The following is a 22,583-nucleotide window of genomic DNA, read 5'->3' on the forward strand; positions in this document are numbered from 1 at the left end:
AGAAATAAGAGATTGGAATGTCTCATTAGGAAAAAAGTATCCCAGTGCTGTGACAATCTTGGATCATCTGATGACTCCAGTTTTTTTTAAATGAAATGCCTTTGCAGAGAGTAACTGCTTATAAACTAGAGACTATATTCCGACTTAAATTCCTTCCATATTCCACTTGGCCCTAAATTCCTTCCATATTCCACTTGGCCCTAGTTTCTGGATCCGCGTCATTGCGTCTGAAGAGTGACAGGCTTTGTTCCTTGTTTTGTTGTTTGTTTCAGTCTCATAAAGGAAGTCAGGGTATTCGTGCCACCTTTGATTTCCAAACTTCCCTCCCCTCCCCCTTGCCGCCCCACCTAGCCCCTCGAATGCCCTGAGAGCAGGGGTGATTCCTCTTTCTCCCTGCATCCATCCCCAGCTCCCAGCATCCCGCACAGTGCTACATACACTTGGCACTCAGCTATTTATAAAGTGTGTAAATGCACGAGATATAAGTTGACAGGCCATTAACAGAGTTACTTTACTACATCTTCATTAGTAAGATGTTTGTCTGGCTGGATAAGTTAGTGGCTGGTAAACTCCCCTTATAAAGTCTTGTTCTAAGAGGCAGTATCTGTTGCTTAAACTCCATTAGAGTGGGCTTGCCTAGAGGTAACTATTCTTGAGGATTTCAGTGACCTTCCTCTGGATCAGGAATTCCCAGGGAAAGGAAAGGAATTGCATTCAAAACTCCCGAAGTAGATAAGTAATGAAAAAAAACGAATAAGCCTCCTACGCATACTTTGTCCTTTTGTTATTCTGTATGTCACTGGCCTTGCCAGTGTGTTATGTTAAATCTACCTCTGGTTAAAACTAGAAAACATTTTAAAGTATTTTTCTCCTGAGTTCTTTAAACTTCTTGAACCTGATAAACGTTCACTTTGAGAAAGTTTCCACTTTTCAAAGTTTTCTAGGACCTCGTAAAGCGTGAATGACACTTTGTATTCATGTTAAGTCCTTACTAACTAGACTTCTCTGTACAAAGTTACAAGAGACTGTATGAAGGATGTGCTTGTCACTCATTTAGCAGCTAGAATGAATCAAACAGGCTCGCAAATATCGCCACTCAATGGTATAAATACTAATTGAAATAGGTCAAAGTGTTCCTCATCGTTTGTGCCTGGCTGGAGGATAAACATCAATAAATATAACCATTACACAATGACCCACTTTAATCTGCAGATGTGTAAAATGTGGAGGATTTTATTCCTCCCACAAGAGCTGAAGTAAATGGTTATATAGTAGTACTCTGCAGTACTGGAAACATGGAAATGTGTAGAGGATAGCAAATGTCTGATTAACATCGTATTTGCCATGAATGGTGAATGCCAAAACGTAGGTTCTAGACCACCCAAGTTCTAGGATAGGACAGTGGTACATTTTGTTCCAAAATGAGTAAACAGAATTAGTGATCAAATAAAGGTCATGGCCCTTCTGTATTGTATCCTAAGTTCTTCCCATAAACCTTAAATGGTGCAGATGTGAAGTTCTGAGAAATTCTGCCTAAAACTAGGAAACTAGGAACTTAATGCCTACTTTAAAATTTTTTAAGCCTCCAACTTGCAAAAAGAAATAATTTTATAAATCGGACAAAACCAAAGATCTTCAGTTAAGTATCATTGTCAAGTTAAAACAAATTTATGCCAGCAGAATTTTCAGGTTTTTTTAAATAGTATCTGAGTAATAAGTATTTATGGACCTTGTTAAGAATTTATTTAACTTTGTGCTATCACTTTTTACCTGGATAGTGAAATCTTTATTCAGATTAATAAATCACGTTGAAGAATTTCTTTTTGTTTCTCATACAAAGAGTTTTTTAAAGGCAGTTGGGGCGGGGATGGCAGCTAAAAATCAGTCCATTGGCTGCTAGATCTGTTGTTCTTTTTTTAAAATTTTATTTTTATTTATTTTTTTGGCTGTGTTGGGTCTTCGTTGCTGTGCGCGGGCTTTCTCTAGTTGTGGTGAGCGGGGGCTACTCTTCCTTGCGGTGCACAGGCTTCTCATTGCAGTGGATTCTCCGGTGTGGAGCATGGGCTCTAGGCGCGTGGGCTCAGTAGTTGTGGCTCACGAGCTCTAGAGCACAGGCTCAGTAGTGGCGCACGGGCTTAGCTGCTTCACAGCATGTGGGATCTTCCCGGATCAGGGCTCGAACCCAAGTCCCCTGCACTGGCAGGCGGATTCTTAACCACTGTGCCACCAGGGAAGTCCAGATCTGTTGTTCTTAATGTTTCTGTTCATGTATATATTCTGTTACTTCATGTTTTCACAGACCACTTTATTGCCAGGAAATGAACATCATAACTTGTATTCACAATGTTTTAGCAATTAGTCTTCTTTGAACAACCAAATAAATGCCAAACAGCATAACTGTAGGAGTTCAGATTCTGTGATACGCAAGGACTCAGAAACCTAGATGTATTGTGGCCTTTTCTTTCCAATTAAAGGATTGGTGTGCACAACTCTTGCACATCTTTGTGCATCTCATACAATTTACAAATGTTTTATTTAGTCCAATTCCTAATTTCTTAGATATTTGAAGAATTATGAAAAAGCAACATTATTGTAGATGTTGCTGTGTAATTTTAAAATGAGGAGTGCTTCAGTTAAACAGGAAAGGCCTAACAGATGTTTGGGGCATTTTTAATACTGCAGAGAAAAATCCTCACTTCATATCTAATGATATGGAGGGGCTACTTGAGGATAGGAAAAATCATCTTTTTAAATAACCAGAATTATCAACAGCAATCATATTGACAATAGAAACTTTACCAACCCCTGCCAGCAAGAGCTATACATTAAAAATAATCAGATCCCTGATAGAAACTGAGAAAATTCTGAGGAAAAGAAAAAGTTGCTTGTGTACATTGTTTTCTGCTCCCAAGTTCTACGTGGATTTTGAAGTGAATACAATTTTTTTATTTATCAAGGAAATGTGTGGTGCCAATAAAACGCAGCTGCAGAGGCAGAAAGTAAAAATGCCTCTGAAACTGGGGGCATTTAAAAGGCTCACAGGGTAAAAATCTAGTCAGTTCACTTAACAGACAAGCTTATTAGGAACTTAAGAACTTATTGGCCTGACAATCAAAGTGTCAATAAGGGTTTTTTGTTTTTTGTCTTAATGGAACTTGACATGCTGATTCTAGGGAAAGTGAAGGGACATGCCCTGCAACTAGCAAGGCATGCCGAGTCCTAGAGCTGATATGCGTGGCTTTGGAGCAAGAATAGACTCTCATTAGATGGGACAGAATGCAGAGCTGGACGCAGGCTCACGTGCGGTGGGCGGGACAGTCTCTTTGCCCCTCGGATCCTTTCTCCTTCGGTGTCTTCGCTACATTCTGGAAAACTGACCTGTGCACAGCTTCAACCCGGCTCCCTGGTCCAAGCTTCCTGGAGTTTCGGCCGGTGGGAGGGATGCGCAGGGCCTGATCTGAGTGTGCGCACTGATCCAGGGCGTGGCCAGCGGGTCAGCCCGCAGCCCCGGAGGAGCAGAGGAACCTGGTGAGGACCTCTCGGAGCAGGTTCAGAGTGTGAGGACATCCACGCCACATGAGTGCCCATTGGAGAGCATCCTCCGCAAAGGTTCTTTCTCACTGTGGAAGTGGAAAACCCTTTGCTGTTTGCCAGCCTCTTCCCACCTCCCTGGTGCTTGCTCTGTGGGGCCGCCTGAAATGGTCCTTGCAGCGGGGTGGGGGGAGCAAGTGGCTCAACCACGTGGACTTCTCCACCGCCGATCTGTCCACGGGCACGGCTGAGTGCCCAGGCGGCCATCGGAGGCCCATGCGAAGCCCCAGTATGGCACCCTTCTCCAGGGGCGTTCTGATGATAACAAAACATTTTAATTACTGAATTGGGACAGTGATCATGGGATTCTATTTTCCAACAAACACTGACAAGAGCAATCATGGACCTTCCTCGGTTTTCATCCATGGACAGGGAAGAACTATACCCAACAAATAAATGAAAAGGGACAAAAACAAATGTAGCTTTATGGCTACATTCCGTGAGTTATCCTAACTGATACACATACACACACACCACACAATTTTTATATTATCATATTATTTTTGATAAACTATGTAAACATGCCTGGGAGTGAGGAACACCAGTTGTTACCTCTGGAGATGGAGACGGGATGGGGTCAGAAAAAGGAGTGCAGGGCCTAGATTGAACTTCTGATGTTAAATGGCTTACTGTTTTCCATACTTCATCAAATGCCTAAAAAATATTTATTACTAAAACAGTTACATGTTGTAAATCAACTATACTGCAATCAAAAATACTCAGGGCTTCCCTGGTGGCGCAGTGGTTGAGAGTCCGCCTGCCGATGCAGGGGACACGGGTTCATGCCCCGGTCCGGAAAGATCCCACATGCCGCGGAGTGGCTGGGCCCATGAGCCATGGCCGCTGAGCCTGCGCGTCCGGAACCTGTGCTCCGCAACGGGAGAGGCCACAACAGTGAGAGGCCCGCGTACCGCAAAAAAAAAAAAAAAAAAAAAAAGTAATACTCAATACTCTGTAATAACCTATGTGGGAAAAGAATCTGAAAAAGAATAGATATATGTACATGTATAACTGAATCACTTTGCTGTACACCTGAAATTCACACAACATTGTAAATCAACTAGACTCCAATATAAAATAAAAAATAATTAAAAAGAGAAAAAAAATTGAAAAAACTACATATATTTGTCAAAATAAATGACCATATCCTAAATATTATGCAGACCAGTTAACATCTCCAGTATCAGGTTGGGCTTTGATCATTTTACACAATACCTCTCACACTCACACACACAACCCCACTCCCCAGGACTTCACTCAGGTGTCCGTAATTCCTCCACGTGTTCAGGTCTGTTAGTCTCATTGGTCTCATTGTCAAGAGACACTAGCCTCTGAGTCCTGCTAGTTCTACTTATACCAAAAAAAAAAAAAGTGAAAAATATGGACAAATAGCTTATTCCTGTTCATAGGTATGTGAGTAGGCCTCTAAAAGAAATGAATTAAACTTGTAGCCTAGAAGCAGCCTCTAGCTAAGGGTAAAGTTCAGGGTCAAGCTGAATTTCTCTCTTAAAGTAAACATGTCTAAGACGAAACAAAGAGGGTGACTGGGAAATGTATGATCTCACTTCCCCACCAACAGGGAAAAGTCCAAAGTAATTTCATCCCTCACAGAGCTCCATGGGTCACATCCAAATCTTATTGATTCTACTGAGTTAGCAGCTCACAGGATGACAGCTGCTCACAGCAAGATCAGCTCTGACAGATCAACTGACCCAAGGTTTCTGGTTTTTGTTTCCAAAGATACCAACAAGTAACACAATTTCATGTCCAAATTTCAGTATTTTCAGCTGAAAATATTTTTATAACTGACTGAACATAGCATAAACAGAAAATATAATTCTTTAAATTACTTTTGGATACCCTAAAGGTGGAATTATTATCAATACATTATCTGTTCTAGCTAATTTAATAGTAAAATTATGGAACATAATTAATCATGCCATTCTTTAGCCATCTGATAGAGGGTGAATACGGAACTCAATTAAAATGTTTAGTTTTACCAGTGAGAAACCTGTAAGTGTTTAAATGAAGAAATTTAGATACAATGCCAAAAGTTTTTAAGATGTCACAAATTTTTAAATTTCACATTTTTATATTAACCCAAGCCTCTTATTCCTTATTATTTCACGTACTGACACCTCAAGAGATGTATAATTTATAGATCCTCCGTGTAGAAATGAAAACAAAATGGTAACAATTATAATACAATTCCATCTCTGTAACTCTAATTAGAAAGTTTGGAACTTAAGAAAATTTTAAAATAAATCTTACTGTATATTGTCAGCTCAGGGAAACCACTATCTATATGCAGACAAACTTGATTGTATTCTAACAGTTGCCTCTATACAGAAAAAATTATTTTAATAAACTTTAGTCTGAAGTGGAATGACCCATTTCGTTCGTTAGGTGAAGTTCTCAAAATGGTGCCATGCCTACAATCCATTAACACAAAGAAAGGTGTGGCATTAAAATGAAGAACAATGAATGGAATTTTGATACAGGGTACATTCTTTTTTTCAATTTATTTTATTGGAGTATAGTTGATGTATAACATGTGTTAATTTCTGCTGTACAGCAAAGTGATTCAGTTATACATTCTTTTTCATATTCTTTTTCATTATGGTTTATCCCAGGATATTGAATATAGTTCCTTGTGCTATAGAAGTAGGACCTTATTATCTATCCATTCTATATATAATAGTTTGCATCTGCTAACCCCAAACTCCCACTTCATCCTCCCACCCCCCGCCCCCTTGGCAACCACAGGTCTGTTCTCTATGTCTGTGAATGTTTCTGCTTCATAGATAGGTTCATTTGTGTCATATTTTAGATTCCACATATAAGTGATATCATATGGTACTTGTCTTTCTCTGTCTGACTTACTTCACTTAGTATGAGAATCTCTAGTTGCATCCACGTTGCTGCAAATGGCATTATTTCATTCTTTTTTATGGCTGAGTAGTATTCCTTTGTACATATGCACCACATCTTCTTTATCCATTCATCTGGACTCTTAGGTTGCTTCCATGTCTCGGCTATTGTGAATAGTGCTGCTATGAACATAGGGGTGCATGTATCTTCTTGAATTTGAGTTTTGTCCAGATACATGCCCAGGAGTGGGATTGCTAGATCATATGGTAACTCTATGTTTAGTTTTTTGAGGAACCTCCATACTGTTTTCCATAGTGGCTGCACCAGTTTACATTCCCACCAACAGTGTAGGAGGGTTCCCTTTTTCTCCACACCATCTCCAGCATTTGTTATTTGTAGACTTTTTGATGATGGCCATTCTGACCAGTGTGAGGTGGTATCTCATTGTAGTTTTGATTTGCATTTCTCTAGTAATTAGCAATGTTGAGCATCTTTTCATGTGCCAATACAGGGTACATTCTTGAGTAATGCTGCCCTTTAGCTTTTTCCTATGGCTATGTATTTAAAAACAAAAAAAAAAGAGCATTGCCCTAAGCTGTAAGCATTTAGAAATACTGAGTTTGCCTGGTTTTCATTTAGACCTAGAGACAATTCCCTAGAGTAATTATGTGGACCCTAAATAAACATGAGGACCTGCCCAGCACGTAGACATAGAAGCTTCTCACCAGAGGTTCATGACACAAAGGCACACATATTTCTTGATGGAAAGGTCACATTTCTCTTTGCTTGACTCTTATCCAGAAAATCATTAAGAAAATCATTCTACTTGGCCTGATAAATGCTATTTGGCCATAGTTTTTCAGAAGATATATTTAATTTTTTTTAAAAAAAGGAAAATTCATGGTCATTTTATATTCTGCAGTGAGCAAGTAACTGCACAGCCTTTGGATCTCCTCACAGTGCTGCACATTCGTCTCCTTGGAAGTGGCTCATTCTTCCTGCAAGCTGTGCTCACATGTCACTTCCTTAGGGAGTCTGCTATAGGCTGAATGTTTGTGTTCCCCCAAAATTCACATGTTGAGACCCTAACCCCCAAGGTGATGGTACTAGAAGGTGGGACCTTTGGGAGGTGATTAAGTCATGAGGGTGGGGCTCTCATGAATGAGATTAGTGCCCATATAAAAGCGGCCCAGAAAGCTCCACTGTCCCTCCTACCATGTAAGGTCACAGTGAAAAGACAGCCATTTGGAAGCCCTCACCAGACACTGACTTTGTTGGCACCATGACCTTGGACATCCCAGCCTCCAGACTGTGAGAAACAAATTTCTGTTCTTTATAAGACACCTACTCTATGGTATTTTGTTATAGCAGCCTGAATGGACAACCATCTAAAATGTCCTTCCTCTTAATGTTCTATATGTGTTACCCAGCTTTATTTTATCACCACCTGACAAACAATTGATATTTGTTTATTGTCTGTCTCCCATCATATGGTTTGTGTTTCCTATTCGCTGCTTTATCTCTAGCACCTACACAGGGCCTGGCAGTAGATACTCAAGTATCACTAGATGCTCAGAAATATTTGTTGAATGAAGAAATCAATGCACGTGGGAATGAGGGGTGCTGTGCTAGATTTGGGGATACCTTCAGGGAATTCACAACCTAATAGGAGAAATGGACATGTTAACACTGCCATATAGTGTGATAAATGCTATATCAGAATAGTGTAAGGTATAGTGTAAGGTATATACACTGACCTAATTGCTAGGGATGGTTTCACAGAGGAAGAGGTACTTCGGCTGAGTCCTGAAGGATGCGTACGAGTCCGTTAGGTGGTTACAGGGAAAGAGAGAAGCCTAGAAAGAGGGAACAGGAGGTGAAAAGAGAGGAGACAAAATCCCTCATGTCCCTGAGCAGTTCCACATGAAGGAAGCGAAGAGGGTGTAAGGGGGAAACACTGAATAACAAGAAAATCAACACTGCTGCTTTCAGAGCATGACTAAAATCACATAACCTCCCGACTCCTCTCAGGGGATTCCCTCCAGCCTCCAACAACCTGCTTCCTTGCAGTGGTCTAAAGCCTGAGGCGTTCTGTCCACGCCCCTCCAAGGAAAGCTTCGAGAGTGGACGAGAGAACATAATCTTACAGTCTGCCCGAGGAGGTGCCAGCCTTGGCTGGTGTCAGCCTCTGCTTCCTCGTTAACAAAGCTCAGGCAAAGTGAAGAGACAGCATCTACAGCTTTGCCCAGGGCTGGGGAGCCTTCATAAGAGCTGAAGTCAAAGCCAGATGCTCTATTTCCTGGGTCAGCTTTCTTTTCAGAAGATGGGTTCCCCTCCACAGCAAACTGACTCTTTTTGTTATTCCCAAGGCTCATTCTGGGCTTGGGAGGAAAAAAAGCATCCTCCCATCAACCATAAGGCAACAAGACACAAAGGTGGAGGTCGCGTCTCTGCTAGAATCTAGAAACACATTAAGACCGAACTAAGGAAACAGGGTCTCACCATGCTCCTACAAGGGAGCGGGTAGGAGAATAGAGCATTAAAGGTTTGTACCTGCTTTTTTTTTTTTTTTTGGTTAAACAATAGTACAAAGCCACGTTATTCTTGAAACTGTGATCTCAAAGCTTAGAAGACATTTGAAAAGTTTATATCTTTATTGGAAACATATATATGTTAATTCAATGTGCTTTTTTTTTTGGTATGTGGCCTCTCCCGTTGTGGAGCACAGGCTCCGGACGCGCAGGCTCAGCGGCCATGGCTCACGGGCCCAGCCCGCTCTGCGACATGTGGGATCCTCCCGGACCAGGACACGAACCTGTGTCCCCTTCATCGGCAGGCAGACTCTCAACCACTGTGCCACAAGGGAAGCCCTCAATGTGCTTTAAAGATGGGTTTTGAGTAAGGGATGAGGAGCTATAAAGTCTGAGGGGGAAAAACGGAATTAGAAATATCATGCACTGCCCAGATTTTACATTTTTCAGGGCTCTGACCTCCTGAGTTTTCCAGCATCTCAGCCATACAACTGTGTATGGGGTTTTACCATCGGCCAGAAAAATACTTACAATTCACCAGTCGACAGCTTTCCTTGTGAGGCTAAAAGGAAATATTCTAAGAGTACTTTTCTGCTTTCCTTAAAAATGCAAATTGCTCTCTTCCTTTCCTATCCTTAGGCCAAGTCTTCATTCATTCAGAACAACTGGGGCTTAAACTCTGCTTAACGAATACACTCCCCAAGACTTAGTGCTTTGCTTGTGAGGGTATCAAGACCAAGAATGTGATGGAATTTAGAGGAAGGAAACATTGAGAAACAGCTGTTGACCAATGAGCAAGGGCAGTGATGATACATGAACCGTAATGATGGTATTACTTTGTATTTAGAAAGCATCATCTTCAAAAAGGCTCACGGTGCTGTATAGATATGTATATGTTGTCTTTTATCCTTAGTGATTGAAAAAAATTAGGTCCATTCTTATTAATGATAGTTCCATACCTATCCACATATATTTTGGCTGTTTCCATTTGCCTTGTCTTTAAGTGCAATCAACTCCTTCATTGAGCAGTATCTGGAAATTGCATTGACTTTCTTCAATTGTACAGGGTCCTATTTTCTGTATCCTCTTCACAGTTGGGCACTAGCTTCTTCCTTCTTTTGCTATGTTGGTAGCTTCATGTTTTACTCATCTGAATTCATGCTGGCATGTTCACTTGCTTTTTTCATCATCAGAACTTGCCTGTAAATTCTGTCCTGCAATTCCATACATCACCATCAAACTTTACCCTCCTGCTATCATAACTTACGTAATTCTCTTTTTCACGTGATCATTTTCATGAAAGGCGTTCTATTTGCACGGCTATGTAATTATTTTTTAAAACTTCTTGACAATGGGGCTACGTCCACCAGATGTTCCTGATTTTTCTCTCCATTTAACATAATGTAACTTAAGCCGGGTCTTTTCTCCCACCTTCCTGAACTTCACAGGCCAACCGTCCCACCAGAACTTTGTGCTGCTTGCCCACAGGTAGCTCTGTCGATCCTCTTTGGACGTCTCCTTCAATGCTCCTTCTTTCTCTGCCAACTCATTTTTTTTTTCCAACTCATTTTACTCTAGAGTGATTTTATCTGATGAATATTAGTTGGAACCAAAGATCTCAGAAGCGAAAGGGGGGGCCCAATTTTGTATCTATCCCTCTGCCTTCAGGAAGGCACATCTTGTTCTCACTGGACAGGCAGTACAACTGATCGAAGCCCAAAGAAGTGATGTGTCCCAGGTAACGGCCCTGTTTAGTAAGGAAGCAGGCGCTGGACGCCGGCTCCCTAGCTGGGGCACAGCGGGAGACCGGGGTGGCAGTTGGCACCACGGAAGGGAAGACTCTGAGTGAGCAAACTTAGCAATGGGTACTCATACAGGGAAGTCATCGGTGAGTGGACTCCAATCTAGAACACTTAAGGAATATTTGGAAAGACCATTGCAAAGCTATGTAGGAATGAGAATTATGGAAGAATGGGATTGTGCTCAGAGACTAATGTTCACGTCCTCTAATGCTGATTAAAAACCACCCAAAATGGACTTCCCTGGTGGCGCAGTGGTTAAGAATCCGCCTGCCAATGTAGGGACACGGGTTCGATCCCTGGTCCGGGAAGATCCTACATGCCATGGAGCAACTAAGCCCGCAAGCCACAACTACTGAGCCTGCGCTCTAGAGCCCGTGCGTCACAACTACCAAACCTGCACGCCACAACTACTGAAGTCTGAGCACCTAGAGCCCATGTTCCGCAACAAGAGAACACTGCAATGAGAAGCCCACGTGCTGCAACTAGAGAAAGCCTGTGCATAGCCACAAACACCCAATGCAGCCAAAAAAAATTTAAAAATAAAATTTAAAAAAACACCCAAAACTTAGGGCCTTAAAACACCTATATTTTGCTCACAAATCTGCAATCTGGGCAGTGCTCTGCAGCGATGGCTTGTCTCTGCTCCTTTAGGGTCAGCTGGGGTCGCTCAAAGTCTAAGAGCTAGAACCATCTGAAGGCTCCTTCGACTCAGACATCTGAAGGACAGAACAGCTGGGGTTCCTTGGACATGGCTCTCCATCTCTAAGTGACCTTTCCACGTGGACCTTCCATGGCAGCTGCAGGACAGCCAGACATCTTACCTGTCAGCTCACGGCTCCCCAGGGATGCAGCTCAAGAAAGACAGTGGGTGGAAGCTGCACCACCTTTCATGACTCAGCTCCGGAAGCCGTTCAGCAGCACTTCTGCCACGTTCTCTTGGTCCAGGCAGTTACAAAGATCTTCCCAGATTGAAGAGGAGAGATCACAACCAGCAATCCCATTCCTGGGCATATATCCAGACAAAACTCTAATTCAAAAAGATACATATACCCCTGTGTTCATAGCAGCACTATTTACAATAGCCAGGACATGGAAACAACCCAAGTGCCCACTGACAAACGAATGGATAAAGAAGATGTGGTATATATATACAATGGAATACTACTCAGCCATAAAAAAGAATGAAGTAATGCCATTTGAAGCAACATGGATGGACCTAGAGATGATCATACTGCGTGAAGTAAGTCAGAAAGAGAAAGACAAAACCATATGATATCACTTATGTGGAATCTAAAATATGACACAAATGAACTCCTCTATGAAACAGAAACAGACTCAGACAGGATTCAGAGTTTGGGATTAGCAGATACAAACTATTACAGAGAGAACGGATAAACAACAGGTCCTACCAGATAGCACAGGAAACTATATTCAGTATTCTGGGGTAAATCATAATGGAAAAGAATATGAAAAAGCATGTGTATGTTTATAAGTATATATATATATATAAAACTTAATCACTTTGCTGTACAGCAGAAATGAACACAATTGTAAATCAACTATACTTCAACAAAATAAGATTTTTTTAAAAAGGGGAGATCACAAACTCCACCTCTTGATGGAGAGGTGTGAGCAGAAGAGTTCAGGATAAGGCTGATGTCAGAGCAGCTCTCTTGGGAAAACACAACTTGCCACAACTAAAAACCACTGGGCCACCAACCACTGCAACGCAGAATTGAAATGGACCTGGAAAAGGCCATCATCTGTCATTAACAAAACTCGTTCTGCAAGCACAGTTCAAAGGGCCCTTCCCTTGGAATACCTCTTTGCTGTCCCCCAGTTTCCTCAGCCCTTTGTAAATATGTCCACTCTCTCACCCAGTATATTCTATTGTAATTATTTTTATAACACTATTGTAATCAGGCAGGTAGTACCCAATTGGTCAATTAGCCGGACTTCTTTTTTCTTATCACATCACAAAGAATCTTCAGATTGGTGGGGAAGAGACACTTCTAGGGGAGCCAGAAGCGACACTTTGCACAGAAAACAAAGGAGAGCGGAAAGAAAAGCATCAGCAATTCAGAGATGAAAAACTATAATCACACAAAGAAAAAAAAAAAATATATATATATATATCTTTGCCCTACAGTAAAGGCAGAAGGCATAAACTGTAAATGTCAATATAACCTAGAGAGCAGCTGGGATGGAAGCATTGCCTAAAGCAATGGTTCTCCAAGCTCACCTGCCTCAGAATCACCTGATGAACCTGTTGACCGTCTCCCCCCCTCCTCCCCCGGCCCCCGCTAGTTCCCGATTCCGCAGTTCTCGGACTGGTCTGAGAACTCGCATTTTTCTCGGGTCCCAGCCGATTTGTTGCTGGTGGTCTGGAACCGCGTTTTAAGAACCACTTGCCTAAAGGCTTTTAGAGCTGGGAGTAGTGGCCACAGGTGCAGCCCCTGCAGATATTCGGTAACCAGAAGAGCCACAAGGGAAGTGGGTGGAGAAGACGACCCAGGAGGTGGAAGCGGCCCGATTTAACACAGCCCACCTCTCTGTCGGCCCGGCTATCGGCCAGAGCACACGCGGACGGCTGCAACCGGTGGCGGGAAGGCCCACGCCGCCGGAGCCCCCAGCCGCGGTGACCAGGCGCCTCCTGCCGACGGTCCTTGGGAGGTGTCATCCGGCACCGCACACCCCAGCCGGGACGAGGTGGGCGGGGCCCAACTCGGGCCCGCCTCCACTCAGGAAGTGGCCCTGAGAGCGAGCCACGGGGACGCAATTCCCGCCCCCAGGGTGGGCGGGGCCGTCTGGCCATGATTGGTCAGCCCCGTCCGTGCGCAGTGACGTTGAGTCCGGACGGGAAGTGTCCAAGAGGAGCGCGGGAGCTGAGAAGTAGAGGGTCAGCTGCGTCCCGGAAAGGCCTCGCGCGGACCGTTCTGCGGCCGGTGCTCCTCAGGCTGCTTCCCGCGAGGGTCCGGCCCTCGCCACCCGCCAGCCCGGGGTGACTTCGCAGCCTGCCCAGGCCCGGGTGAGCGTCCGAGTGGGACCGCTGGGAGTGCGCGCGCGCCTCGGGGGAGGCGGTGACCCTGTGCTCGTGGCCCCGGGAGGCGAGCGGGAGGAATGTGTTCTCGGTGTCCCCGAGGCTCCGGGGACGCGCCCTCGTCCCCACCACCCGCCTTCCTAAGCCCTTTGGGTCACTGACCGGACAGATGTTGCTGGGCCTTGTGGCTCCAGGAAACGGGCGTGGATTGGTTCTCCCAGCAATTTTATTTGCCTGCTCTTAGTGAAGAGCCATGCTGAGCCAGGGGCTGCACAGGTCACTGTGTCCCTAGTCCTTAGAGGTTCCAGGATTCATATTAGAGCTGAAGTGAACGCAGCCCCCGAGGAGAGGACCTCCTTCTGGAAGGCAAACAGATAATTACTGCAGGGTGCGGTAGGTGCTCAATTCAGGGTGCACGTGGAAGCCCTTGTAAGGAGTGATCGCTTTGAGAAATTGATCCCTGACCTAAGATTTGAACGAAGAGGTGAAGAATTACAAAACCAAAACCTATGAATTTCCTAGCCACTGCCAGTGAGCCTCTACAACCGCAGTAAACCTTTCCCTTTTCCAGGTACGTAGTTGCATATTCTTGAAAAGAAATGGAACACACAGCATAGTATGGGTTCTTTTATTTATTAGGTTCCTGGTTTCAGAGAAGATGACAGAGGAACTGGATCTCCCGGGACAGGACTCTGATGCGGGGAGTGAGGAGGTGGTCCTGACCCCTGCAGAGCTCATTGACAGGCTGGAACAGGTAAGCAGCCCAAACAGAATCCCCCTGCTCCAAGCTCAGCCTTCTAATTTAGTCCAGCTGTGCAAATGTCGGGAATCAGGAAATGTGATGGAACTCTAGGCTTATTTCAAGAGAAGAGAGACCGCATCTTACCATCTACACAGAAATGGGAAGTAGGGGGACAGCCGGATAGAAACCTCATAATGTCAGACACAAAATTCTCAAGTGGGGCCAGAGAGGGTCAGCTTTGGGGACATTTACGAGAACAGCTCACAGAGCAAAGGATCTGCTTGGTATTTGTGGGGACCGCAGAAGTGCTTGGTAGAGACTTGTAAGGTCTAGAAAGTGCTGAAACACCTTCTTTAGGAGAAAACTGGTCTTTTTTATTTTTTTAAGTTTATTTATTTTTATTTTGGGCTGCATTGGGTCTTTGTTGCTGCGCGATGCGGGCTTTCTCTAGTTGCGGCACGAGGGCTTCTCATTGCAGTGGCTTCTCTTGTTGTGGAGCACGGGCTCTAAGCGCGCGGGCTTCAGTAGTTGTGGCATGCGGGCTCTAGAGCACAGGCTCAGTAGTCGTGGTACACAGGCATAGTTGCTCCGCGGCATGTGGGATCCTCCCAGACCAGGGCTTGAACCCGTATTCCCTGCATTGGCAGGCAGGTTCTTAACCACTGCGCCACCGGGGAAGCCCGAGAAAACTGGTCTTATTCTTCCTTTTCCTCCAAATACTTCCTTTTGTCCACCGTTCTGTATGTTTCCACTGCTTACCTCAAACCACTTCTGGGTTGTTTCTCCTTTTAGTCATAATCGCTGTGGCTTGTTGAGTATTTCCTGTGTGCCAGGGCTCTTCACAATTGTTGTCTGAGGAGACCTTGGTAGTTTTGGAGTTCAGACTACCTGTGTTTAAATCCCTGCATGTCACTCGTTTTTTGTTTTTTTAATTTTTTAATTAAAAAAATTTTTTTTGGCTGCGGTGGGTCTTCATTGCTGCATGTGGGCTTTCTCTAGTTGCGGCGAGCGGGGGCTACTCTTTGTTGTGGTGTGCGGGCTTCTCATTGCGGTGGCTTCTCTTATTGCGGAGCACAGGCTCTAGGCGCACGGGCTTCAGTAGTTGCAGCGCGCAGGCTCATTAGCTGTGGCACGTGGGCTTCGGTAGTTGTGGCACATGGGCTTAGTTACTCCATGGCATGTGGGATCTTCCCGGACCAGGGCTTGAACCCGTGTCCCCTGCATTGGCAGGCGGATTCTTAACCACTGCGCCACCAGGGAAGTCCCCACTCGTCTGTTTTACAACTTAGGCAGGTTGTATAGCTTGTCTCTAGCACTTCCTTGACTGTCAGTGGAGGTAATAATAGCGGCTGCCTCACAGAGCTCTTGTGAGGATGAAATGGGGTATTATGTGTGAAGAGCTCAGAGTGTTGTCTGACGTGTGCTGAACGCTCACTGAATGTTAGGTGCAAGTGGTCATAATCAGTACAACAACGCCCTGAGGCAAGCACTTTTGTCATCTCCATTTTACAGATGAGGAAACTGAAGCTTAGAGGTTAGAGGTGTAAAGTAACTTGCCAAGGCCACACAAGGACAGCAGAGCCAGGATGTGAACCAGGTCTCTTTGATTTACTACACCTGCTGCCTTACTCTTCTCCCTCTCACCGCCCCTTTCCAGAGCTCTCTCATGTTTGTTACTTTAGGATTCTTCATTCTTTCCTACCATTACATGCCATCGTGAGTGATAAAACCCAAGGAAGGTCATTTAAAAATTTAAAACTTATGTCTCAGACCTTTTTAAGAATCTGGTGAAAACTCTGGCCCTCCCAGAATAATGCACATATACACCCATGCAGAACTTTGCATGTAATTTCAGGAGATTCACAGACACCCTGAAAATTTAAAACCCAATGAGATATCACTTATACCCATCAGAGTGGTAGAAATGAAAAAGGTGAACAGTATAAAGTGTTGGCAACGATGTAGAGAATTTAGCACATGTATACCACGATGTGCGTGTAACTTGGTACAGTCACTTTAAAATATTAACGTTATTTTCTGGTCAGGTTAAAGAAGGCACACGTGTCTTGTGGCCGAATTATTCTACTCCTGGGTGCATACCTAGAGTACGGCATATACACATAACGAGGGAGAAAAACAGCAGTAAAATGAGTAAAAGCTCCTGCCACAGCATGGACAGCTGTCAGGAACATCACATAGAAGAACAAAAGATAAGTTGCTGAAGAAACCGTCTGTGTACCGTTCAGACCCTTGCAAAGCTGTCGCCCAGGGCCGAGCTTGCCAGCTTGGTGGTGCTGCACACGCTGAGGCTCTGCAGAGGCTCAGATGCTGACCCTCGCCCTCCAGGTCAGCCGGGCCCAGACTGCTGGCATCTTCTGGGTGTCCTCAGGGCTCCCTGGGAGGGAACCCAAGGAGGGTGGGGTCTGGCGGCCTTGGCAGGAGGTGAGCAGGAGTCACGCCTGCGGCCTGATGCTCTCCTGCCCGGAGGGCAGCCACCGCCTGGACAGCTGCCGTGTAGCATGGCCTCGGGGCCGGCCTGACAGGCCATTGATGAGCACAGCTCTGGGAGCATACGTAGGATACTTTTGAATGCTGGTAAAAATACGATTTAAAACTTGGTACCTAAAATGCAAAGTTTCTCATTTTAATGGTCATATTAGTTTGCTAAGGCTGCCTAACAAAGTGCCACAGACTGGGTGGCTTTGCTGACAGAGATTTATCTTCTCAGTTCTGAAGGCTCTTCTGTCTGAGACGAGATCAAGGTGCTGACACGGTCTCCTCTGAGGCCTCTCTCCTGGACTTGGAGACGGCCGTCTTCTGTGTCCTCATGTGCTCTGTCCTCTCTGTAGATAATTTCCCATAGAGAGTGAATGTACATAAAGAAAAGAAGGTGCCAGGGACTGAGCCTTGGGAAACTCCGTGTCTGTGTCCTCTTCTTCTCCTACAAGGACACCAGCCGTATTGGATTAAGGCCCACCTAATGACCGCCTTTCAACCTAACTACCTCGTTAAAAGACTGCATCTCCAAATCCAGTCACATTCTGAGGTGCTAGGAGTTAGGGCTCTAACATACAAATCGGCAGGTGGAGGCGGCACAGTTTCACCCGTAACAGTGATAAACAGGTTGTTGTTAAAATTTTTTTGGTGCAGTCATTTCAAACAGAGAACTTCATTATTTTTAAAAAGACTGTGAACTTAAATACAAGTTTCTCACTAAAAATTTTGAAAAGATTTTATTTGAGCATTTTGTACTAATATAAACTTTGCCCTACTGTTATATGTTTTATTACCATGATTTCATACTGTAAATGAGAAATCTCCCCCAAATCTACTCCATTTTACCCAGTATACCATACAAGTGCTATCATTTCTTTGAGTGCCCTGTCATGGAAAGGTTGGTAAGCACCATGTAGAGATAAAAACAGAAGTAATGAAACTACAGAAAATTAATCACTAAATTCAGGCTAATGATCACCTCTGAGGAGGGAGGGGACACAAGGGGACTTGTAAAATGATGATGATATTCTTTAATGAAGCTGTGTGCACATAGGTGTTTATCAGCATTCTTCATGTTGTTATGTATTTCATAAATATTTTTGTACCTATTTAGCATTTAATAAAGTCAGGTAAAAAGAAAACCTGGGCCTCCCTGGTGGCACAGTGGTTAAGAATCCGCCTGCCAATGCAGGGGACATGGGTTTGAGCCCTGGTCTGGGAACTAAGATCCCACATGCTGCAGAGCAACTAAGCCCGTGTGCCACAACTACTGAGCCTGCGCTCTAGAGCCCGTGAGCCACAACTACTGAAGCCCGCGCACCTAGAACCCGTGCTCCGCAACAAGAGAAGCCACCGCAATGAGAAGCCCGCGCACTGCAACAAAGAGTAGCCCCCCACCCCGCTTGCCGCAACTAGAGAAAGCCCCTGCGCAGCAACGAAGACCCAATGCAGCCAAAAATAAATAAAATAAAATAAATAAATGTATCAAAAAAAAAGAAAATCTCCTGCTTTATAAGTTCTCTATGACAGTTTGATCTTTTCTCATTCATTATGCTACTTGAAAAGACAGATTGTCTTTCTGGTTAATTTTATATATCTGCAACACTATTGCAGAAGCTTGAGCACCTGAAAAAAAATTTTATGATAGTAGCAATACCGGTATTTAATAATGCGTCTGAATGGTGATAATTGGAGAAGCAGACGCTTAAGTGTGTCAAAATGAATAACTGGAGCGTGCTTGGCCTGTAACTCTGAGCTATGCTAGAACTCAATTTCCTGTGATTGAAAGATAAGTACAGCTTCCTCAGTCACCAGTGGATACTTCAGTTCCCTAAGCCTTGGTAATTGCTGAAACATACCAAGCGTCTGGGCCTAAGTCATAAATTAGGGATTTAACGTCTTATTCCGAAAACTGCTTAACAGATAAATCTCCATTTCCTTTGTGATCCTTTGTACTCTTGGGAAGTTAGTAAATAACGTAATCTGTGTTTTCTCATCAAGAAGGTAAGGATAACTGTATCCATTTCATCTCAGTTATGATAGTGATGAATGAAAAAATTATAAAGTGCTCTGAGCGGAATGGGAGGGCGCTGGTGCCCCCTGGTGGGCAATAGCAGATACAGACACTGGTGCCCGGTGACAGGTACCGAGTGGACACCAGGTAGGGTTACTCTCAGCCATAGGTGTACTGACAACACAGCCTTTCCACTAAAGGAAATAAAAAAGCCATCATTAAACATAGCTTGTCTTCAAAGCATTTCCAGTATTTCCAACCGGTAGACAGTTTCTTCGCTGAGGCGGCTGTGATTTTAGGGGTGAGTACTGACTCACAGGGTTATTTTGCTCCATTGTGAGTAATGCCCCTTTGTGTGTTTTTCGGGCATTGTTTTTTTAGGCCTGGATGAATGAAAAGTTTGCCCCTGAGCTGCTGGAAAACAAGTCGGAAATCGTTGAATGTGTCATGGAGCAGCTGCAGCACATGGTAAGAGATGCCTCCCTCAGCGTTCAGAGGAGGGCAGCTTAGAAAGTGTGTCGGCATAGTGAGAGGCCGTAAGCTGATAGCAAATCTGTTTCGTTGGGCCCATCCTAGTTTGGGTTTTTTTTTTCTTTTTTAATGTTGAATTAATTACCTACATTTACAAAGCCTGGGAGCTCCTATGAACATCTGGACGTCAGCTTCTAAAAACCTGTCCTCAGCATTCCTGCATTTGTACGCGAGAACAGCTGACCAGAGCAGGGTAGGGACCGCCCCTTCCAATGTGCTCCCCAGGCCCCCAGCTCCTGGCTGCCTACCTTTCTCAGGTACCTTAGCTGCCTGGCCCCGAAGCCTGTGAGTCTGCGGCCCTTGCCTTAGATGAGCCGGGCTTTAGTCACTGTCAGCCTCAGGGTGGCTTTGAAGCGTTGGTATTTTACAGTTTCTCAACTGGCGTTTTAACTATTTTAAGACCCTTTAGACATTTCTTCTGTCTGCTGCTGTCCTTCACACTCGGGCTGGGCTTCTTTTGGGCCCTTCTGACCAGCCAGATTCAGATTCTATTCAAGTGGTCATTTTCTAAAAGTAAACGAGTGCTGTCTGCACTTTATGTCGTGAGACTGTGGTCATGTATTGTTTGTGTAGTTAAGAAATTAGAAGGAAATGAGAGCCCTTAAACGATGAGTTTTTTGTTCTCCTCTGACCTAAATGTAGCCTCTGCGTCCTTACTGTTGCCGACAATGATGGGCCACACGCTGATTGAAGAAATAAGGTCCTTAGTCTTTGACTCTCATGTTTTTTACAAACTTCTTTTTCTCTGTTAACAGGAAGAAAATCTCAGGAGGGCCAAGAAGGGGGACCTGAAGGTCAGCATCCATCAGATGGAGATGGAGAGGATCCGCTTCGTCCTGAGCAGCTACCTGCGGTGTCGGCTCATGAAGGTCGGGGGGCAGGGGGCAGCTGTCGTGCGGACTGAGGGTCCTAGGAGGAGCTGGGAGGGTCCAGGGCCTGCAGGTGCTGCTGAGGCCCCACGTCAGGGGAGCCAGAGTCAGGAGGGCGGGACTGTTCTGGAGAAGCATCGACGGCACGGTTGTCTCCCACCTCCAGGGACACTGTTAGTTTGTCTGCTGTGCGAACGGCACCCCCCGGAGTGACCGTTGGGCGGTGCTGAGCGTGGAGGTATTGGCAGTGGATGAACAGGGAATACTGACCAGAGGGGACCTGGTTTTAAGAACTGTTTTGCATCTGTCGTCAAGTCAATGTCAAATGGACCATGCTAGTGACATTCAGCTATATCTCTATGGCCGTCTAACTTATAAAAATGAAACGGCAAAACATGCTTATTTTCAATGACGTCTGTTTTAACCCTGGAAGTTCTTACCTCCTTGAAGTCTCTTCTCATTTGGTTCCACTTGCCCTCTTAGTTATTACAAAGCAAATATGCTTGATTCTTGAACACCATGGGTGTGAACTGCGTGGGTCCATTGATACATAGAATTTTTTCAATATTTGCTGTAAAGTGATCCGAGGTTGGTTGAATCCAGGTGCAGAACCAGGGATACGGAGGGCCGACTGTAAGGCGGGGGGAGGGGAGGGCTGCTGGCACACTCAAGCCCCGAGTTGTTCAAGGGCCAGCCGTACCCTCTACCATGTGGACGCGCTTCAGATACTGAAGACAGCTCAGAAGGCTCTTGAGAGTCCTCTCAGCTAAACATTTCAGCTGTTTATTTCCATTTACTCTCCTGGTCTCTTCCCCTAAAAGGTTTATCAGTATCCTCCTTAAATTATCCCACCTACAGTGGAACAGAGTTCCCGTTGTAGTTTGGTCACTTTTGTGAAAAGCAGGATGATCACTTCCCTTGTTGGGTATCAGACTGGTAGTAACACCACCCAGTGTCATGTAGCGTCTGACGGACACGTCACCCTGGGTTCATTCCGCACTCGCCATGAGCACCAACCTCTTTGGAAGTTTTTAAGCTGTTGTTATTATTATTACGCCATCCCGTCACTCTCCTGTATTTCCATGGCTTGATTTTTGACCCTTCAGTGTAGGGCTCAGTACTTGTCCCTCTTCAGCTTCTTTTTTTGGGCCATTTCCCTGGTCTCTGGATCCCAGTCTTGTCACCTAGCCTATTAGTTATTTCAGCAAGTTTTATGAGTGTGTCATCAGAGATCTTATCTGGTTCTTTAGTAGGACTGGGCCAGTGATCGATGTCCCGCCAGAGCCTTCCCCGCCGATCGGCGTCTGTCAGTTGAATCCGTGTTCTTCTTTCACTCATTTATGCGTCTCCTAGTCTGTGCTGTCAGCCAGCACCCCTGCTACAGCTTGTCCACAAGGACGTTAAAGACATCATCACGCATTTTGAAAAACTTGAGACGTGCTACGCCTCTCCCCACCCTCAGCTGCCAGGCCGCTCAGTTTTTTGAGGCGTGTGGTGAGGTGAATGCTCTTCACACGCACCGCTACTTTCCTTTGAGTTCACAGACCGTCTGTCTGTAAGGCCACGTACAACATGAAGGACGCTGATGTGTGTTGGAAGAGTCTCCTCCTTTGTATTTTTGAAAATCAGGAAATGTGTGTGCCTCTAATCTTTCCCACCTCTTCTGAACTCAGTGACTCTGAGATTCTGAAATGGCATGTATTTTTAGTGCACGAAGTGATACAGTAGCAGCGGTGATCCACATAGGACAGGAGAAGGTGCCTCACACACTCAAACTCCGTACAGACGAGAATTTAGTTCATCCTGGAACACAGTCCGTCCGAGCCGGGAGACCTCACCGCTTTAAGGATAAGTGCTGCCTTCTCTGGGCCTTCAGCTCCTCCTTGCCATCATCGTGGTCCTGCTCGCAGAGAGTGTTTCCCTGGCGGAGGTGATCGTGAGAGCTTTGACTCCAAACGAGACTGCCTTTCCTGGTTCCTGACCACACACCTTTCTGTAGCTTTTAGCTTTGTTGTTGTTTTCTGGTAGTTCTTAGCACGCTTCCCAAGCCTCACCTCATTGTGGGTTTTATCCTTGCTGGTTATATTGTTTCTTTT

At 44.8% G+C, this 22,583-nt stretch overlaps 1 protein-coding gene across 1 annotated transcript in view; it reads left to right on the top strand.

The window, feature by feature from the left end:
* Nucleotides 1–13,619: 13,619 nt before the first annotated feature.
* GINS4 (GINS complex subunit 4) overlaps nt 13,620–22,583 on the top strand; it is a 31,389-nt gene continuing 22,425 nt past the window's right edge. Inside the window, exons 1-4 of the mRNA XM_022571287.3 lie at nt 13,620–13,823; nt 14,475–14,589; nt 19,469–19,555; nt 20,374–20,487. Of these exons, the coding sequence (XP_022426995.1) occupies nt 14,494–14,589; nt 19,469–19,555; nt 20,374–20,487 (297 nt within the window). The 5' untranslated portion in view covers nt 13,620–13,823; nt 14,475–14,493. The remainder of the gene's footprint in view (nt 13,824–14,474; nt 14,590–19,468; nt 19,556–20,373; nt 20,488–22,583) is intronic.

This window comes from Delphinapterus leucas, chromosome 21 (genome assembly GCF_059928025.1).
Source record: "Delphinapterus leucas isolate spDelLeu-1000000601 "Yukka" chromosome 21, BTC_Dleu_Yukka2, whole genome shotgun sequence".
Taxonomy (NCBI): Eukaryota; Metazoa; Chordata; class Mammalia; order Artiodactyla; family Monodontidae; genus Delphinapterus; species Delphinapterus leucas.